Below are 20,330 nucleotides of genomic sequence, written 5' to 3'. Positions count from 1 at the left end.
AGGTCCTGTGGAAGATAAGATTTGTCTTGTAAGGCTCTGTTGAGGTCCCTGATGATTTTAAGCAAGTAGAGCAGGAAGTTACTCTCTAATAAGAAGGAGTATACCATTTATACACATACAGAGCATTCAGCACATTCTGAGACTTCAAGGTCCAAGTAGCTCTTCCCATATATCTCCATCTAACTTAGCATCCCACTTTGTTTCTGTCAGGGCCTTTGATGTAGGGGATTTGGTGGGGCTCAGAACCCAACCATCTCTTAAGTTGTAAGGTTCTGCTAATCTTACGCTTATATCCTGAGATTTGCTTTGAATTTGTGAATGACCATTATAGTTTCATTTTCTTTCTTCAAATCATCAATAAAGTAGAAGCAGAAATGGAATTCTTATGCAAGTAGATTATTGAAGATATGCTTTGAAGAGAAAGGGAGTGAGAGAAGTATTAGAATAGGGCAGAGGAAGGAGCTAAGCAAGGATATGACCTCAACTGAAGTCCAGCTTCTTCTACCTGATACTTCAGAGAGCTGTAGAGTGCAAATTGTGCCAAATGCTTTTCCCACATTGAGGCAAAAGTTCTTCCATATGTCTTATCAGTCAGGCATAACTACTTGTGGTAATGGAAGGGAGTACATGATCTCTCAGTTGAGGGAACTATCAAGTGGCTAAGGGCAATTCTTTAGAGAAGACAGCAGCTGGCCAAGTGTAGTGGCTCACACCTGTAATTCCAGCACTTTGGGAGGCCAAGGTGAGTGGATCACTTGAGGTCAGGAGTTTGAGGCCAGCCTGGCCAACATGGTGGAACCCTCTCTACTGAAAAAATACAAAAATTAACCAGGCATGGTGGCAGGCACCTGTAATCCCAGCTACTTGGGAGGCTGAGGCAGAATCGCCTGAACCCAGGAGGTGAAGGTTGCAATGAGCCGCGATCACACCACTGGACTCCAGCCTGGGCGACAGAGTGAGACTCTATTTCAAAAAACAAAAACAGAAGACTGCAGCTACGAGTGGTTTGCAGCCAATACTTATAGGAGAAACTAGGTGTTGGGTGCACTGACCCAGTAAAGGAGATCTGGGCAGGGCACAAACAGCATCTGCTACTGTGATATTTTATTAATACTCATCTACAGGTTTGTATTCCTGTATATAGACTCTTCTTAGGAGGAAATATAATTAAGAAGAGGCATAGATAAAACATAACTGATTTAAGAATTTTAGAGGTCACCTTTTGCTTTTCTGTTTAGAGTTATTGGATTTTAAGTACAATGGAGATTAAGTTTTTGGATCCAATCAATTTTATCTTTTAGCCATGTAATATATACAAAGAAGCCAAGGGACAAATAGTGGTTCATTTATCTTAGCTGGATAACCCCCCAAATTTAGAGACTTTAAACAACCATTTAGCTCATGATTCTGGGTATTGTCAATTTGGGCTTTGTTCAGCTGGATGGTTTTTCTGCTGGTCTCACCTGGTCTTGTCCATTAGGTGCCGTCAGTTTATAGGATGGCTATGGGCTGGTTAGTCTAGGATAGCCTTACTTCCATGTCTGGTGGTTGGTGCTTGCTGACAGTTGGTGCTGGCCATTAGCTGGGGTGACAGAAGTGATAGAGCCACATGTATCCCAGGCTTACTCATATGCTGGAAGTCACAGAATTCCCTGGAACACTAAGAAAGAGCAAGCTCCAATATGCAAGCACTCTCCAGATCTGTTTATGCCGTGATTGCTATTGTCCCATTGGCCAAACCAAGTTACATGGCCAAGCCCAGAGAAAATATGGGTGATCATTACCTAGTGATATGAATATTGGTAGGAAACAGGCTCCCACAAATAGTGGTAGACTTATTTATCATATCAGGCAAGAGCGCCATGTTTAAGGTAGTGACAAAAGATGTGTTTGGCTAATGTGCATTAAATAAATCTGATTTTATCACTTTCTTTAGAGAAAATAATCACTTATCTATTATTTATGTTTTAGGTTCCACATTTGTTGGATTTAAGAATGTTTGTTCAGGGGAAACTAATGTTATATTCATTACTAACCCTTTAAATGAAGATTTACAGCATCCAATCCATGTGAAGAATATAAAACTGGTTGACACTACTGAACAATCAAAAATATATATACATAGGCCTGATATAAGGTAAAAATACATAAAAATTGTGGTTTTTCTATCTTTATAGTTTTTCATTCTCACTTCCTCCTGCTCAAGATCTAAGTTGGCATATTAAAATAACTACCAGTTTTTATGAAACTTTAATAAGCATTATGAAAATTAAGACCATTTAATGTAAATCTAAATGTTCTCAGTTGAGTTTTAAAACTGGGCTTTAACATATATGTTTTCTCCCATTGCTTTGCGTGTGTGTGTGAATCATCAATAACATCATCATTGTTAAATACGAAAACTATAGATGGGGTCTGAAGTGTGTTCTACTTTAATATCTTTCCATTTAAGAGCAGGCATAATGCACCTGTAGTTCCAGCTATTCAGGAGTTTGAAGCAGGAAGATTGCTTGAGCCAAGGAGTTTGAGGACATCCTGGAAAATACCTCTGCCACTCAGGCTGGAGTGCAGTGATGCTATCATGGCTCACTGCAGACTCAAACTCTTGAGTTCAAGCAATACTTCCACCTCAGCCTTCCAAGCAGCTTAGACTACAAGCACATGCCACTATGCCTGGCTTATTTAATTAAGTTTTTGTTTGTTTCTTTGTTTTTTTTTTGTAGAAACAGGGTCTTTCTATGTTTCCTAGGATGGTCTTAAACTCCTGGCCTCAAAGGTTCCTTCTACTTTGGCCTCCCAAAGCACTGGGATTACAGGCAAGAGCCACACACACATTGTTTTTGTTTGTTTCTCAAGTTAACAGTCATTAATGGACAAGAGATATCTCTTATTATTTCTTCCCTTTTTCTTACCCTTTTTGATTACCTATTGCTTCCAAAATATCCTATCACAGGCACCCCAAAATGTGCTTGGAAATTAAATGTCAGCCATTATAATCACTGTGATTATAAATACACATAAACTTAGAACAGTGATTTTCTGATCACAAAGGTCAGTTGGTGTCAGGACATTTCCAGAAGTGATCATTTAGATTCTAAGTCATAGAATAATATATCTAATAATTCCTACTTTTTATAAGAAGTACAGACCAGGAATTTAGATATAAGGCAATACTGGAGGAAGAAAAAAATTTATTACTGATCTTTGACCATTTTCAGCTTAGGGGAAGAGAAAAGAAATTATGTTCTGTATTTAAATAGACATCTCAGCCAGTCATGGTGGCTAGTGCCTATATTCTCAGAATTCTGGGAGGCTGAGGCAGAAAGACTGTTTGAGCCCAGGAGTTTGATACCAGCCTGGGCAACATAGGAGCTCTCACCTCTATAAAATTTAAAAAATAAAAATTAGCTGGGTGTGGTAGTGTGCACCTGTGGTCCTAGCTACTCAGGAGGCTGAGGCAGGAGGATTGCTTGAGCCCAGGAGGTTGAGGCTGCACTCAGCTGTGATCACACCACTGCACTCCAGCTTGGGCAACAGAGTGAGACCCTGTATCAAAAAAAGGAAGTAGGCACCTCTTCAGATAAATGTAATATTTCATAAATTGTTTGACTTCATCTGATTTTGCTTTGCTGACAACCCAACACTTATTTATTTAATTATTGTTGAACTTCAGTGTTTGGGGGGTCCATAGAGCCCCTCCTCAGTAGGCAGTTATTATCTCTTATTTACTTGTCACTGAATCTTTCAGTTTCAACATATAATTTTAGAATCTAAGTCCTGAAGAAAATACCACATTTTCAAATGTGATTTTTCTGAGTTCTGTGCTGGTAGGCGACGCTGTCAGTGCTCTCTCAGATCTTTACTGGGCAGTGTACCCAACCCCCAGATGTTCTCAGTGTTGGCCAATAACAATCTATGGCTTTTCAGAACTTTGCTCTTAGCCAAATAGAACTAGCCACAGGAATCCAAAGCGCTCCCTCCCACCACCCTGCAGTCCCTGTAAAACGACTGACTAATTCAGGAGTACAAGGCTGGCTGCTTTGTCTTAAGGTGGCAACAACTCTGCTGTGCAGTTTATGTGCCAGAGGTTTTCATGGCATCAGATTAAAGCTATTGGATAAACCACTTCTCTTCTCCCCCTTTTGAGAGGATTCTTTTGGCAATTTACTTGAACAAAAACCCACACCTCAGGCTTTATTTCTTGGGAACCTAAACTAAGAGCCCAAAGCCACAACATAAAAGACTGCCACTGGGCACTCTACTCACAGACTTGCTTACAAAAACACATTGCACATACTGGAATACAAAGAACACATGAACTACAAAAATATTTATTAAAATCCTTCTCTAAAACTTGTATATTATGTAAGGAATAACTTGTATTAAAAACTTCACGTGTTTCTCATAGCAAAAAGGGAGAGCTATTCTAGATACTATTCAATAGATCTGAGCTGTTCACTATTATTCTGTTACTATAACTCTGCCCATGGTATATATCATGGTATTCTATGAGTATATTGTATGTATACCATTTGAATGTATAGTACCTTACACGTTAAGCTGCTGTTTTATGATTATAATCAGGTAACAATCAATCAACACTCCAGATAACTCAAGATGAGGCAAAATACCATCTACGTTTGAATTGCATGATGAGTTTATCTTACCTCTTATTGTTATCTATAGAATGGTTACTAAAATATGTAGCATAATAAACACAATCCAAATATATCCATATATCCATAAACAAAGGTCTACAAGAATATATACTAATCTGCAATTGGTGATGAGCCTAAAAGCTTAGATGGGAAGGTGATAGGGATTGAGCTTTTAATAAATCTTTAGATTATTTTATAGTAAGCAATACTTTCATAATTTTTAAAGACAAGAAGGAAAGGAAATAATAATAAAGACTTCCCTGCCAACACAGGGATTTTATATGTCTTGTAAAACAGTAATCATCCACCTACTCTCTGGAGAAATGTTAGTATATTGTGAACAATGCACAAATAAGAAATCTATCATTCAACAATATATAGAATAGAAAAGTGGAATTCTGATTTTTATATCCCACAGGTATGATTTGTTGTTTTGAAATGTTAATGAATTCATAATCATAGACCAAATCAACACAATGGAAAAGCAGACCTCATTCCAATGCTAATTACATAGGCTACTTGGTCCCACTTTGAAACCTCTCTGAAATAAGATTTAATACATTAATTTTTTCGGATACCCTGTTAGCAAATATTCAAGTATATTCATATTGCTCTCTAGAAACAATGAACTGAATAATTCAACTTTTCTCCACAGTAAAGTCAATCCATCTGATTGTATAGACATGGTTTGTGATGCCAAGAAGAAATCTTTTCTTAGAGACATAGATGGCTCCTTTCTGGGGAGTGCTGGTTCTGTGATACCTCAAGCAGAATATGAATGGGATGGAAACAGCCAAGTAGGAATTGGAGACTACAGAATTCCTAAGGCGATGCTCACATTCTTAAATGGAAGTAGAATTCCTGTCACAGAGAAAGCACCTCATAAAGGTTTGTTGGATCTTATTCTGTTGTTAGGCCTTAAACCCATGAAACAAAATATATGTTTTATTTTTAATGACTTATCTACTCAACCAATAACTTATATTTTCTGCTTCTTAAACTGGCATAACAAGAAAAAGATGTTACGAGGATTTTCTTACAAAGAGATTCTTTATTATTGCTAAAATATATATAATATGTTTCTAGGAATTATTAGAGATTCAACCTGTAAGTACGTTCCAGAGTGGCAGAGCTATCAGTGCTTTGGGATGGAATATGCGATGATGGTTATTGAAAGTCTGGATCCTGACACAGAAACTCGAAGACTTTCCCCAGTGGCTATAATGGGCAATGGTTATGTTGATCTCATTAATGGTAGGTATTCAATATGCATAAACTAGGGTTACTCAAAACATTTGTTTGTTATTAAATGCATGAAGCCATCTCATAAATTATTTACCCCACACAACCAGCAAACATAAGGCCTTGTTTGCCTTCCATTTGTAAGAATGAGCAATGCGCAGGGAAGAGACTTGATCTTGCAGTACCTCATCCAGGAAAGCGAGGACAATTATTTAAAATTGGCCATTAAAATAAAAAGAAGAAGGAGGGGAAGAGGGATGGAGAGGAGAGCAAGAAGAAGGGGGAAAGTTATTTCTGGAGTGATCTTCATACTTTATTGATAAAGTGGTATAAGTATTTTGAAGGAAAAAAATGGTCCAAGTATCTCCAAAAAATACAATTTGCCTAGTGTATATCTCTAATTCCTTTCATTGTCAAGACCAGTTGGTCAAGCTGTAGCATCAGGTTTCTTCCATTCTGGTCTTAGGAGGCTGTAGCAGAGAAGGAAGGTAATGGTCTCTATGCTCAGGAGACCAAGGTTTTTTGAATGAGTAAGATGAATTTCTTAAGGTAGTGAAAACACAGACAAGGATTCATCATATATTCTTGAAATGACACCAGGGACTCAAAACTTAGTCCCTAAACAGGCTTAGATTAGGATCTTTTATGTGCTGAAAGTGTATATAGTTTGGATTAGATAGATTTCTGTGCCCTTGTGGTGTCACAACATGTACTAAAATATTCTAAAAATCAATAAAATATGAATGCTTTAAAAACTTGTTTATAAGAACAGAATGAACTAAATCAGAAGTATTCCAAAGTTTCATGATTCTAGGGCTTTCCTCACTTCTCCCACCCCAATGTGTGCTATGCCTGGTTTCTGTGACCTGCAGTCAACCCAATTTTAGATGCTGCTTTTCGGATTTTATGAAGCAGAGATCATGAGAACAACTTTAGAACTGTCAATGAATAATGGAGTAATAGAAGAGATATTTCCAAATAGCTCTGTTTTATATGGTGGAAAAAGATTTCACTGTCTTATTTTTACATTTCCCTTTTCTGGCAAGCAATACAAGTTTTCCATTTACAATAATGACAAGACATATTTCTTCAATACGAATTTAAATTTTAAAAAGTGACTATCAATTTAAAGAAGTCTTATGTATATGATAGCAGCGCAGAAAAATCATGAAGGTGTTAGAAGAATCACTGAAGCTTGGGATGTGCTATACTAGATGGGGAAAAAAAATTCCCCAAGATAAAAGTTACAGAAAATCACTCAAGTTTCCTTTTGAATATTAATATTAAATTTTATTTATTTTAAAAATATGACTTTTGCCACTTTAAATTTTTATGTTATACATAGATATTTCTTTATGTTTTCAAAACTCACAAAGAAAGTATATTTAAAAGTAGGATTTATATTTTGTATGCTAAGGAAAAGTTTAGGCTCTACAGGAGCTTTAGAAGTTTATATTGATTTAAAATTTGATTGAAGTGTAGTTATAAATATTGATAATACTTCCAAGTAAGCTAGGAAATAAAGAAAACCTAATGAATAAATACATCAATAAAATTCATTCCATATTTCACTCAATGTTTTATATATGTATAATCTCAGCCACTTTAAAACTAAGTGAAATACAGAAGTTTGTTATGAAAGTCATTTTAAACCTACTCAGAAAATGTTTGGATTCACTATTTCTTGGCTTTCTAGAGGGTTTGATAGAGTGTTATTTCTTAGGTGGCTTCAGTTAACTAATGATGTCAACACTCTAATGGTACCTGTAGTAACAATTGTCAACAAAAATTTCTTAAATTAAAATTAAAATGGAGGAAGATTAATGACTTGATTAGATGAATGTGTTTGCTGAATTTATAAATTAACTGTTTTTAAAAAACAAGTGCATGAGTGAAAGAACAAATTAACGAATCAATGGTTCAGGCATTCAGACGTCCCTGTTTTCCAGGTACAGAGCCTATTGGTAACAAACTAACTCTGTTATAGCACATTTCCTAACAAAGAGCCTGAGAAAGTTCAATTCCCACTCAAGCTTTTATTTGGTAGGGAGGAGAAAGGATCAAGCATTTTCTTCCTCACCATGTGGCCTAGGCTTGAATATTGTCATTAAAGTAGAGATATATGCAAATCTTCTATTTCTCTCAGTGACTTTCCAATACAAATTCTTATTACCCTGGGCAGTGTTCAATACACCCTTCTTACCCTGGGCAGTGTAAAAGTAAGGGTGATAGGAAGAAGTTTCTTCTCTGCCTTCCTTTTTAAGCCAAGGTTTGAGAAATAGCTTAGCTGGCTGGGTAACGGTGGATGGGTAATAGGTATAAATGCTGAACTTGCATTTGAACTTGACCGTGGCAATTTATTTTAAATACAATTACTCTTCAGATTTTATACTAATAAAATGCATTATATAGGAATATGCACTTTCATTTTGCATGGATTTAGGCCCACAGGATCATGGCTGGTGTGCTGGATATGCATGCCAGAGAAGGCTGTCCCTGTTTCACAGCATTGTGGCTCTGAACACATCTTATGAAGTTTACTTCACGGGCACCAGTCCTCAGAATCTTCGACTGATGTTGCTTAATGTTGACCATAATAAGGTAGGGCAAGATGTCTTAAGGGTAATTGCTGTTGATTATTTGCATGTTATTTCTATCTGCTAAGACTTGTATCTCCTCCCTTGTTCTAGCATTGTCAGCCTTACAGCCCATTTTCAAGAATGCATCAGGGTACCACTGAAATTATTATTAGTCTAGACAGTTTTCATTAGCCTGAAGGTACAAGTACTAAGCATCACCATCATCCCCTTGCCATATGCACTTGATTTGGTGCTCCATACATGAGGCATGACAGTGATGCCTATGATTTGCATGATTAACAAGCAAACCTAAATTTTTACATAAAAATAATGTACCTTCAAAACTGATCACTTGGAATTATATACTTATTCTCCAATGCTGCTATTACTTATATATGTCAGAAACACACCTTTGGAATTTACTTCAGAGACTGCAGCATGTTATTTTTAATATCTTCAATAATGTCAAGTCTTTGCTAGAAACTGAACTCGGACAGGATCATTAAATTTATATTTAATTAGTATGAAAAGAGTATGAGTTTAACCAGTAGTGTCATAATTCAGATTTTCTTTTCTAAGAATATGAGACTTTAAAGTCCCAGGGTGTTTAATGTGAAGAAAGAATGCTGATAAGGTGAAGCAGAGAAAGGAATAAGGGAAGGAGGCACCTGCCCCTTCCCAGGAGACAGCAGTTCCATCCCTTCGCACCAGATAAAACCTTGGAAGCACTCTTGACTCCTCTCTTTTGCTCACATTCCTCATCCAATCCATCTGCAAGTTGTTTTGAGTCTGTCTTCAAAATACCAGAATCTGTCCACTTCTCACCACCTCCACTGCTACTATCCAGTTTGAGCCTTTCCTGCATCATGGTAATTGCCTCCCAATTCCTCTTTCTACTTCCACCTTTGCCCTTCTATAGTCTGTCCCCAACTTAGTAGCCAGATACCTTGAAAATATGTCAGATCACGTCTCTCCCATGCCTCAAACCCTGTAACAATTTCCCTATTGGTCTCTGTCCAAGAGTTAGAATCCTCACCATGACCTGTGAGGCCCTATGGGAATCTCTCTCATCCCTGAGCTCTCTGGCTTCTTCTACTCCTCCAGCCCCACTGAGCTCCTTGTTGTTCCTAGGGACACCAAACATGCTATCCCCTAGGCCTATGTTTCTCATGTTGCGTTAGCCTAAAACACTCTACCTTAAGCGGCTAAAGTTCCTGTCGCCTCAGATTCCACTTTCTCAATAGGCCTCCAAGATCATGCCTTCTTCCTTGGCTCTCCCAAGTTACACGCACCCTGATTTACATTTTTCTTTTCTCCACAGGATTCATCACTATCTACCATGTTTCCTACTTTACCTTTTATTACTTCTATTTTTTGTCTCTCATCACTCTTGAATATAAGCTCAAAGAAGCCAGTGGCTCTTGCCAGCACTTAGAATACCGCATGGCTGAAATAGGAACTCAAAATTTTCTTTTTAAAAAAATCAGAAGAGAATATTTTAACTCTAAAAATGAGAATGGTGACTACAAAGTAATGTGACTGTTAATATTCTGAGCCTCTGAAGACAATATCAAAAGAAGATTCCAGAACTATGTATAGCTTATTAAAATCCATATTAATCCTTCCCTGCTCTTGGAAAAGCCAGTCTCTTTATGATCATAGCTGATAGCATGAAATGTAAGCAATATAAACATGAAAGATGAATAAAATTGAATCAGAGAGGATAGTTATTTTGACATTTATTGGTCTTTCTACCAAATTTTTCTCAGAGATGAGCATTTTTTTTTCCAACATGAAGTACCTAATTTTGTGTGGCTGCATTATACAGAGTACAGCTAAGTCCCCCTTTCCCTGCTCCTGATATTGAAAGTCTGTATTGTCCTTTGTTGTCTTTTAAATGACCCTTTTTTTAAACTTAGAGATAGTCATCTAATAATTTATCTTTTTGTACTTTTCTATTGAGAATGGTCAATTAAGGGTTAAGTTGTACTATCTGTATGAAAGGTTGAATGTAAGCCCATTTTAAAATTTTAGTTCATCACTTATCCCAAATCCATAAAAGTTAGGTTTTTGTTTGTTTTGTTTTGTTTTTTCAGACGGAGTCTCGCTCTGTCACCCAGGCTGGAGTGCAGTGGCGCGATCTCGGCTCACTGCAAGCTCTGCCTCCCGGGTTCACGCCATTCTCCCGCCTCAGCCTCCGGAGTAGCTGGGACTACAGGCGCCCGCCACCTCACCCGGCTAATTTTTTGTATTTTTAGTAGAGACGGGGTTTCACCGTGTTAGCCAGGATGGTCTCAATCTCCTGACTTTGTGATCCGCGCACCTCGGCCTCCCAAAGTGCTGGGAGCCACTGCGCCCGGCCAAAACTTACTTCTAATAGTTTGCAGAAAGTATACAATATTGAAGCATGATTTAAGTGCTAAATTACAAATATTCTGTTTTATTGCTTTCTTAAGACAAAACTTTTTTTTCTTTAATAGGCTGTTGTAGTAGGAATTTTCTTTTCCACACTTCAACGTTTGGATGTCTATGTGAACAACTCATTGGTCTGTCCAAAAAATACAATATGGAATGCCCAGCAGAAACACTGTGAACCTAATAACCATCTGTACAAAGGTATTTTCTCAAAAAATACAGTACATATGGAATATGTACTTATTTGTAACATTTTAAATGTCTGATTATTAGTGTTTTTAATTCTTTATCTATTGATAATGCAGAAGAAAACAAGTTTTTAGCCACAGTCCACCAAATACTACGATGTGTTCATTTGTAACATGAGTGTCTTGAAAGATCACTCCTAATGAAACTTATTTATCTGTGCACATGCAGGTATGAGTTTTTATCATGGGCATTCTTTTGCTTCCTAAGAATGTTTTCATTTCGCATACATTGAATTCAGTCCTTCCTATGTTCAGAAGAGATTTTGCTTAAAATTTTCACCTTATCTTGGCTTTACTTCTATTTCATAGAGGTTAGAGCCTAAATTAATTGGCAGTCATAAGAATTATTGCCAAGAAAGCTAATATAACATCAACTAAAGGTTTTGAAGTAAATATGATAAAATAAACTTTCGTTAAATGAAACATATGGAAGAGGCTAAACTTATTCATTGACCAATATTTGTAAAACCAGGATTTATATCTGCTTATGTAAGTCTTTTTGTTAAACAGGATTCTAATGAGGCCAATAGCATACATTCCATTCCACATGGGCTATTCATCCTCATCTTTTGATGTGATCCATAATCTTAGCTAACCATTATATAGATGTGTGTGGTAGATCATAATATGAGCTAGACTTGAAAATATGAATGGGTAATCTGTTTGCTTTTATAGAAGAAGTCATATTCCTATTAATAACATGAATTGCTAATGTTTCCAGAGACATTAATATATTTCAGGCACAGCTCTACATGCTTTATGCCTAACTCATTGTTACTACATCATAGTAACTCTTTGAGGTAGGCACAGATGGCTAATTGAGACACAGGAAGTAATTTGCCAAGACAGTAGTCTTAGTTCAGTCTGCCATAACAAAATACCACAGATTGAGTGGCTCAAACGACAGAAATTTATTTTCTCTGGATGTCTGAAAGTCTGAGATCAGGGTGCCATGATGGTCATGTTCTGCTGAGGGCTCTTTGCTTGGCTTGCAGATGGCCACTTTCTTGCTGTGTCCTGACATGACTGAGAGACTGTGATGCGAGCAAGCTCTTTGGTGTCTCCTTTTAGAAGGGCACTAATTCCATCATGAGGTCTCCCCCTTCACAATCTCATCTAAACCCGCTTTCCTCCCAAAGGCTCTCATCTCCAAATATTATCACCTTGAAGGCTGGGGCTTCAACATGTGAAATATGGGAGCACAATTCAGTCCATAGCAGTCTTAAGCTAGTATGGTGCACAACAAGGACTCAAAAACAGTCTAGCTCTAAAACCCATGCACTTAACCATTATGCTATATTGCCTTCTTTTAAATTAAGAGAGTCAGCATTACTACTTTTTATATATAAATAGTTGTGTCATGAATGAAATGGCATTTATAGCTTAATTTTAATAAAATTTTCACTCTTTTCAAATAACACATATGGTACCAAGCGCAATATCATTCAGTCAGGAAAATAGGAACTATCTTCTTAGGCAGAGAGTTCCACTAACATATATTGAGCCCAGACAAATGCTGAATTGTATAATTAATAGTGGAATAAAACATTTAGCTTCTTACCACATTTCATTGTGAGGCTTATTAGGAAAAAGAAATTAAAATTTTAGAAAGAGGATGGAATTTCACAGTAATGAAAAAAGCAGAGACATAAATTAATAAAACATTTCCAAAACCCCAAAATATGTATAGATCCATAACACAGGGATATTATTTTGTTCTCCATAGACAGAATATAATGTAAAGAATTGATAATGTAGGTGCTGAAGAGCTGGAAAACAATTCCACCACTGCCCTCTTACAGATAAATGTGTGTTTTATGGTAGTGGTAGTGGTGTTTTTCTGAAACAGCATTGCTTTTAAGTGAGCGTTTTGCTTTGGCACTTGGAATGCAAAATAATATCCTTGTGTTATGAACCTATACATACTTTGGGGGTTACCCAAATGTTTTATTATCTTTGTCTCTGCTTCTTTCATTACTGTGAAATTCCTTCTTCTTCCTAAAATTTTAATTTCTTTTTCCCAGTAAGCCTCACAATGAAATGTAAGAAGCTACATATCTCATACCACCACTATTACACAATTCAGTGTTTGTCTGGGCTCAACATGTGTTAGTGGGTTTATTAGCTCTTAGACATTGTTGATACTCTGCCATAAAATAATACATATTTATTCATTCATTATAATGATCTCAATCACTTTTGTAAAATTCAGTTCCCTAGCAGAGTTTGTTTTGCATTCACCAAACTTTTTCAGGCTGAAATGTAAGTCTGTTTAGTTGGTATAAGGTTCTTCTGAGATGTTTTAACATATACTTCATTTATATTACACAGTTTTGTCCTTAGTTAAAATAGAAACACTGAATTGTAAATGCTCTTTTAAGAGCTGGCATATAGCACTGCATAAATTAGATAACTAGTAAAGTTAAATTTATATTTTTAAATTACCAAATGCCTTCAGTCAAGTCTTTAAAATCATGAGCATGTGAATAGTGTTTCAAGTACAGTATAGGCTCCTGGGATCATAACTCAATTTGTTTCTCATTTATACTGTGTCTATATAGCTAATTATTTTTTAAAACAAACAATGTGTAATGATTATTTGTGGTATTTTTTAAAGGAGTGGCTGTAATTTCACAAGTCAGTTCTATAAGTGTTTTTGTTTTTAAAAGGCATGCTTTCTTGTGAAAGAATGATAAAGTTGAATTTTGGGGGGATTTTCTAAATCCAAATAAACATTAAGTAATGCATGTTGATTGTGATAATATATAATACTTAGCTGTGCTGTTCTGGCTTTTTTCCTTCATAGACCAATTTCTTCCTAACCTGGATTCCACTGTCCTTGGTGAAAACTACTTTGATAGAACCTACCAGCTGCTTTATCTTTTGGTTAAAGGAACTATACCTGTTGAAATTCACACTGCCACAGTGATATTTGTTTCTTTCCAATTACCTGCTGCAACAGAAGATGACTTTTATACCTCTCACAATCTGGTTAGAAATCTTGCCTTGTTCCTAAAGATACCAAGTGACAAAATCCGTATCAGCAAAATGATAAGAGGGAAGAGTCTGAGAAGGAAGAGATCCATGGGATTCATAATTGAAATAGAGATTGGAGACCCTCCTATTCAGTTCTTAAGCAATGGCACCACAGGTATGAATAACAGTTGTTTGAGATGGAGGAATGCAATTACCAAATCCACATCCATAAATAATCTGATCAGGGCCTGGCGAGCCAGGCCTCAGGAAGTCCCATCAACCCCACATCCTGAACCCTCCTACGTGCCTAGAGACCCTTTTTCCTGTACTACCAAACTCTTAGAATTGGAAGGAATTTGAATCTCTGTTTTGTTATTGTGATGATTAATAAATTCAACAAAAGAATTTGATCTAATATAAAAAGATCTGGGAAGACCTACTTAAGCAAGTGACCTTATAGATGAGAGATTAAGGACGAAGATAGTCAATGAAAAGACAGAGGAAAAAGAGTGTTCAGGCTATGGAAACTGTTGGTGAGAGTTTGGTGCATTTGAAAAGAGGAAACAGGTCCAATTGGTCTGGAGTGGAAGGAGCCAGGAAGGACAAGCTGCTGGAGGTGTAGCCGAGGGCTAGACAGGTGCTAGACGTGGAGAGCTTTGGAAGTCAAAGGAAGGACTGTGGATGTTTTCTTAAGAAAAAGAGTAGATATTCTTGGATATTCTGAGCAGTGGAGCTGTGAGTTAGATGTCCATGGTAAAGTCACAGGTTCACCCTAACAAGGGCAGATGTGCAAGTACATAATCTGTCTTTATTTCCTGTGACTGAGCAAATCATCCTCATGAGCCATCATCCCCTCTTTGTGTCCCTCACTTTCTAGTTTTTATCAGAGATAAAAAATAAGCTCAACTGTCCCATCAGAGAAATCTCTGCTGGCTTAAATCATTTCCTTAGGGTTACTCAGTTTGGGCACTTGGGTAAATGCTCAGCTCTCCAAATTTTCTCTATCCATCTGCTCCTTTCAAGTTGGGGTCTGAATACCAAGGGGCTGTCCTGGCCTCCATCCTCGTGTTATCATCTTGTCTTCACAGCCTCTGCTACAGAGTGGGTCAACTTCTCTGCTCTACATATGCATCTCTTGAGGTACTACTGAACTTTCCTGGTCTTCTGGCATGCAATAACATCCCCCACTGCTAACCTGCAGCCATGCCTTTGTCTTCAGTGGTCAAGCACAAGTACTCTGACCTAGGTGTACCCCTCCCCAAGAATAGGGGATGCAGGTATCTGTCAGAGGAAGATCTACCATCCAGCTTATGAAGCTTACGCTTCAAGTCCCCTTACTGATACAAGTCCTGGGAGGGGCTTTCACTTTCAATACCTTAGGAGAGGTCCTCATAATGTGGTCAAATCATTGAATGTTATTATGAAAGCTATAAAGGTATGATTTTTCTGCATTCCTTTTCCTAAAGAGATCTTCCAGATGTGTATAAACTGCAGCCCCACAAGGTTGGGATCTACCCTATCTACCTGTCTTCAGTCACTTTATCATTAAACTCCTAGGCTCTGTGTAAACCTGGGTACTGGGTGAAGTTCTCATTTTATGCCACTAGGGATCGTCACTGATTTTCCCAAGAGGTTTGCTTCTAGGCATTGACTCTATGCACCTACCATATTATCACTCTGGAATTCTACCAGCTAAGCAGGCGGAAGTTTCTTCCATTGGGGGATAAGCTTGTGGGAAGGCTTGCCTGCATGGAAGGAGGTGTTTATAAACTCTTGGTTAGAAGAGCGTAGGAAGCATAGGCTTGTGTTGCAACCAGATCTCCCACAATGTTCTCTGCCCAGAGTCATAGTTAACTTTCCTTCGTCAGTTCTGTATTCACTTGGACTTACAGGCTCAGGATTTGGACTCAGCAGGACTTTGCCTGTTACTTTAGGAGTTGTAGAGGGTCGATGGCACATATACAGATTACTCACCTACTCTTAGAAATCCCTGGTGAGCCCTTACGTATTGTGAGGTCCAAAATTTATCATACTAGCCACTAGATATCCAAAGAAACTGGGATTTATTTCTTACATGTGACATACATTTCCCCACATACAATCCCTACTACGTCTGTACCCTTAAATCTGTTTTAGCTTGTTAGATGTATCCAGACAGGTATAAGACCATTGAAGAATGTAGAAGATAGGGATGGTGGGAGGGACAAGCTAATGGCATGCTTTCCAGACGTAGACTGGGATAGTGTTTCAAGTCTCAAGGAGAACCCTACAACGTGGTGAATCACAACAAAATGTTGAGAAATGGCAAGAAAGATGTTCATGTAATTGTACTCCTGGCTTCTTATAGCTTTTATATAGTATCAGGATATCCAGAAATTCCCAGATGTCCTAGAAAGGGGTTACCTATGTATTAAAGGCACTTATGAGCAGACAGAATTCTAGAGTCAGGAATAAGAGGCCTTCAAGTTAAGGTCTTTGGTTTCTAGATGGCAATCAGCAGAAATGAATGCCCTCACATGTCAAATGGTCAGCGAGAACCTGTTAACAGTGCAGACCGGATCAGACCTGCCATTCCATGCCAAAAACCAGTGAAGACAAAGTAGTAGTAGTAGTGCATGGACCTGAAGCAGTTCTGTACTGCTACAGCCAGATACACAAGCCCTCAGACTTGGGAGGCCCCCTTGGAGAAGGCTGTTTCTGGAGGGAGTATGAGGAGAGGGAGGAATCTGAAAGACTGAGCCTTTTTCCAAAAGAGTCTGCATCATCCAAAAGAGTCCTTTTAAACTGACAAAGAATGAAATGGCTTAGGACTGTGGGGTTCATAGTGTCATGTCAGACCTGCTGGCCCAAGATGTTACCTCCTTCTTCCTGAGTACTCTAAGCTTTATGGCTTAACTTTAACGGAAGAAACTCAGTGATTTGATTCCTCGAGGCGTGACTCTGGATATAGAAGGTACAGGATACCTAGGAACAAGGGGTTAGCAAGGCCTGCAATACACCAAAACGTTATCCTGTTTTACAGTTGTTTCTTAAAAGATCAGTCTGACTCCAGAGAGTCAGATTAAAGGTGGTTTTAGTAACCCTGCTGATGTGGCTTTAATTAGGACTTTAACAGCAGGGACAGAGAGATTTAGAAATTGGTAATGGATTAGATGTGGTGTAGTGGAGAGGTGAAGGAGCAGGGATTAAGCAAAACTACCAGGCTTCTGAAAAAAGGAATATGGTGCATGACGGTACCACTTTATAAGGTAAGGAGCACTATGGGGGCAGAAGGTTTAAGAGGAAACCCTAGACCTGCCATGCTAGAAAAGGGGAACAGAAACTATATGTAGTGTTAAAAGTAACTGAGAATTGTCAAATGTCCAAAGCCAGTAACAATTGGTTAGTAATTTAATAACTTTAGCAACTAATATATGAATACATACACATAATATGATAGATTCTAACAATCCTTCCATTCCAAAATTAACACTTTATCTTTTAAAATGACATATGATAATAGAAATGCATGATAATGCTTCATTGGTAAAGAAAGATTGGTATGAGAAAGTATTAAATTAAGAGACATATATTCTCCCACTATGTTTTCATTCGTTTTTCTTGTATCTGTTTTATCTACCTTTGTTTTTCCTTTAATTCCAACTTAAAGTATATTCTCCTGAGCTCTTCCTTTTCCTCCCCTCATTAATATGACTGTTGTGTTTTGCTCAGGGAAGATCAGAAAGCCTTGGAATTCTATAATGCAATGGAGCAATGCAAAGAAAGCTAAAGTGAAAAACTCTCACGTGTTTTCACAGTTCTATGCTTTTATAATCCAAATGTCACCATACTGTTTCCCTACAGGTCAGATGCAATTATCTGAACTCCAGGAAATTGCTGGTTCTCTTGGACAAGCTGTAATTTCAGGAAAAATCAGTAGTATCCTTGGATTTAACATTTCATCCATGACTATTACTAATCCCCTCCCCAGACCAAGTGACTCTGGCTGGATTAAGGTAAGAAAATGCAACTAGAAAAAATGCATTTTTCAGGACTTAAAATATCATTACTTATTTCTTATTTTAACTGTCTGTTTCTATTTCAAAACAATAATTTAGAAGGCATGTGTTTCTTATTTATTGTTGACTTTTCATAGGCTCGCTAAAATGATAATAAAGTTGTTTGAACAAAGGAGCATATCTTCCAAAAGTTGTGTATTGGTTCCAAATTTGCTTTGCTTTGCATATTTATAACAATGCTTCATAAATTTAATGGAGGAAATATTGTAATTATATTAATTTTACATAATGAGCATATTTTAAAATAAATAATGAATATATTACACTCAGCCTGGCTAAAATGAGTTTGCTGCTGAGTATAGTTTATCACCTAGAAACCAATTCATCCCTTGTGCATTCACAGGTAACTGCCCAGCCAGTTGAAAGGTCTGCGTTTCCTGTTCATCATGTGGCCTTCGTGTCCTCACTCTTAGTGATCACTCAGCCGGTGGCAGCACAGCCGGGACAGCCATTTCCTCAGCAGCCTTCGGTAAAGGCAACAGATTCTGACGTAAGTCATAACTCAAAATTTTACTTAAGTGAAGGAATTAAGCTACAAATTCTGAAGGATGAGCCAGTTTCACTCATCCTGGTGTGCTGGCAGCCTGAGGATCGCCCAGCCCCTTTAGAAGCTGGACTAATATCCAAGGGTGCCATCTTGTACTGTCTTAAAAATGTTGATGTTAAATGAACTTCTGCTGCTCAGATTTATGAACTCTGTGTGTGCAACAAGGAGCTTCTGCAGCTTTTCAATTTATAAAGAGGCATTTTTGAAAATAAAGTTTTGCATATATTTTTAAAAGCATGGAAACAGAACAATTGTTATAATTCTCTACTTTTTTTTTTTTTAGGGTAACTGTGTATCAGTTGGAATTACTGCACTAACTTTGAGGGCCATACTCAAGGACCACAATAATAACCAAGTCAATGGCCTTAGTGGAAATACAACAATTCCGTTTAGCAGCTGTTGGGCCAACTACACAGACCTTACTCCCCTTAGAACAGGTGGGTACACTAGTTTGGATCCTCACATATATAACCTAAGCAGAGACAATTATAATGGTCTTTTAATGAACAAAACATTCGGTAACACTCTGGTGAATAAACTATAGATATCAGAATGCTATATTTTGCCTTGTTTCAGAAAATATTTAGTCTAGCTTAAGAGTAGATTTAATATGTGAAAAAAATAGAAATTAAAATAAAAAATTAAGGAAATCAAAATTATATCATGATTTATCCATTTGTATACTTTTCTAAATTTGCTCACTAAAGATGTATTACATTTACAGTAAGAAAAATTAACATATGGATTTTCAAATTCAATAAAAGAAAGGATAAGGTAGGCTCATATAACTTTAATGTCTTAAAGGAGGAGTTCAGAGTTGGGCTAGAAAGTTGGCTGTGGTCTTAAAGCCAAAGCAAAAGAGAAAATGAGCATTATCATAATTTACAGTACCCATCAAATAAACAGACCAGTTGCTGTGGAGAATTATAATATTCTCTGAGAACAGAACAAATGTCCCCTGTGATTTTTCAGAAAGTGTGCATAATTAATTTCTATTAAGTAATATCTTGAACATCGGTGCAGGAAATACAGCCATGACTGCCACAATTAACGTTTTTTATACTATCTTCATACAGGTTGATGACACAACTCTGACTAGTAAAAACCATTCTACCAGGGCCCAAATGATATATCCCCAAACAGATCTCTCTTGGTGATAGAATGTAGAGTATCTAAAAGAATGAAATGGATAAACTGCTTACATTTGAGAAAGGCCTCCATTGTTCTATTTCTCCCAACCCAGGACCCATTTAAGACAGTCAGGGGCCTTAACTTCTGAAAAGGCTATGTAGTGGCACCCCCGCCCCACTTTTTGCCCTGAATTTTTGTTTCTCCATGATTTGTTAGTGCCCTACACCAGATATGTTCAGTCTTCCTACTGGGCAGCAATATCTCAGCCTAATGTTTGCTAATAATTAAATGACAATTAGTTCAATGGTGTGCTCCTAGACAAGTACCTTGTATCCCACTGCTTTCTGGTTAAGAGCAGAGCTTTTGATGGGGTTGTTTTTTTCTTGTAAATTTGTTTGAGTTCTTTGTAGGTTCTGGATATTAGCCCTTCGTCAGATGAGTAGATTGCAAAAATTTTCTACCATTCTTTAGGTTGC

General features: G+C 37.4%; 1 protein-coding gene across 1 annotated transcript in view; it reads left to right on the top strand.

The window, feature by feature from the left end:
• The window catches only part of PKHD1L1 (polycystic kidney and hepatic disease 1 (autosomal recessive)-like 1), a 168,118-nt gene that overhangs the window by 139,669 nt on the left and 8,119 nt on the right, over positions 1-20,330 (top strand). The window contains exons 67-75 of the mRNA XM_011968382.1: positions 1,972-2,137; positions 5,314-5,546; positions 5,745-5,912; positions 8,344-8,501; positions 10,960-11,095; positions 13,949-14,293; positions 17,962-18,113; positions 18,520-18,666; positions 19,007-19,160. Coding sequence (XP_011823772.1) covers positions 1,972-2,137; positions 5,314-5,546; positions 5,745-5,912; positions 8,344-8,501; positions 10,960-11,095; positions 13,949-14,293; positions 17,962-18,113; positions 18,520-18,666; positions 19,007-19,160 — 1,659 coding nt within the window. The remainder of the gene's footprint in view (positions 1-1,971; positions 2,138-5,313; positions 5,547-5,744; positions 5,913-8,343; positions 8,502-10,959; positions 11,096-13,948; positions 14,294-17,961; positions 18,114-18,519; positions 18,667-19,006; positions 19,161-20,330) is intronic.

This window comes from Mandrillus leucophaeus, unplaced genomic scaffold (assembly GCF_000951045.1).
Source record: "Mandrillus leucophaeus isolate KB7577 unplaced genomic scaffold, Mleu.le_1.0 Scaffold840, whole genome shotgun sequence".
Lineage (NCBI taxonomy): Eukaryota > Metazoa > Chordata > Mammalia > Primates > Cercopithecidae > Mandrillus > Mandrillus leucophaeus.
The sequence above is the reverse complement of the archived record's forward strand: the minus strand, read 5'-3'. Positions and strand labels throughout refer to the sequence as shown.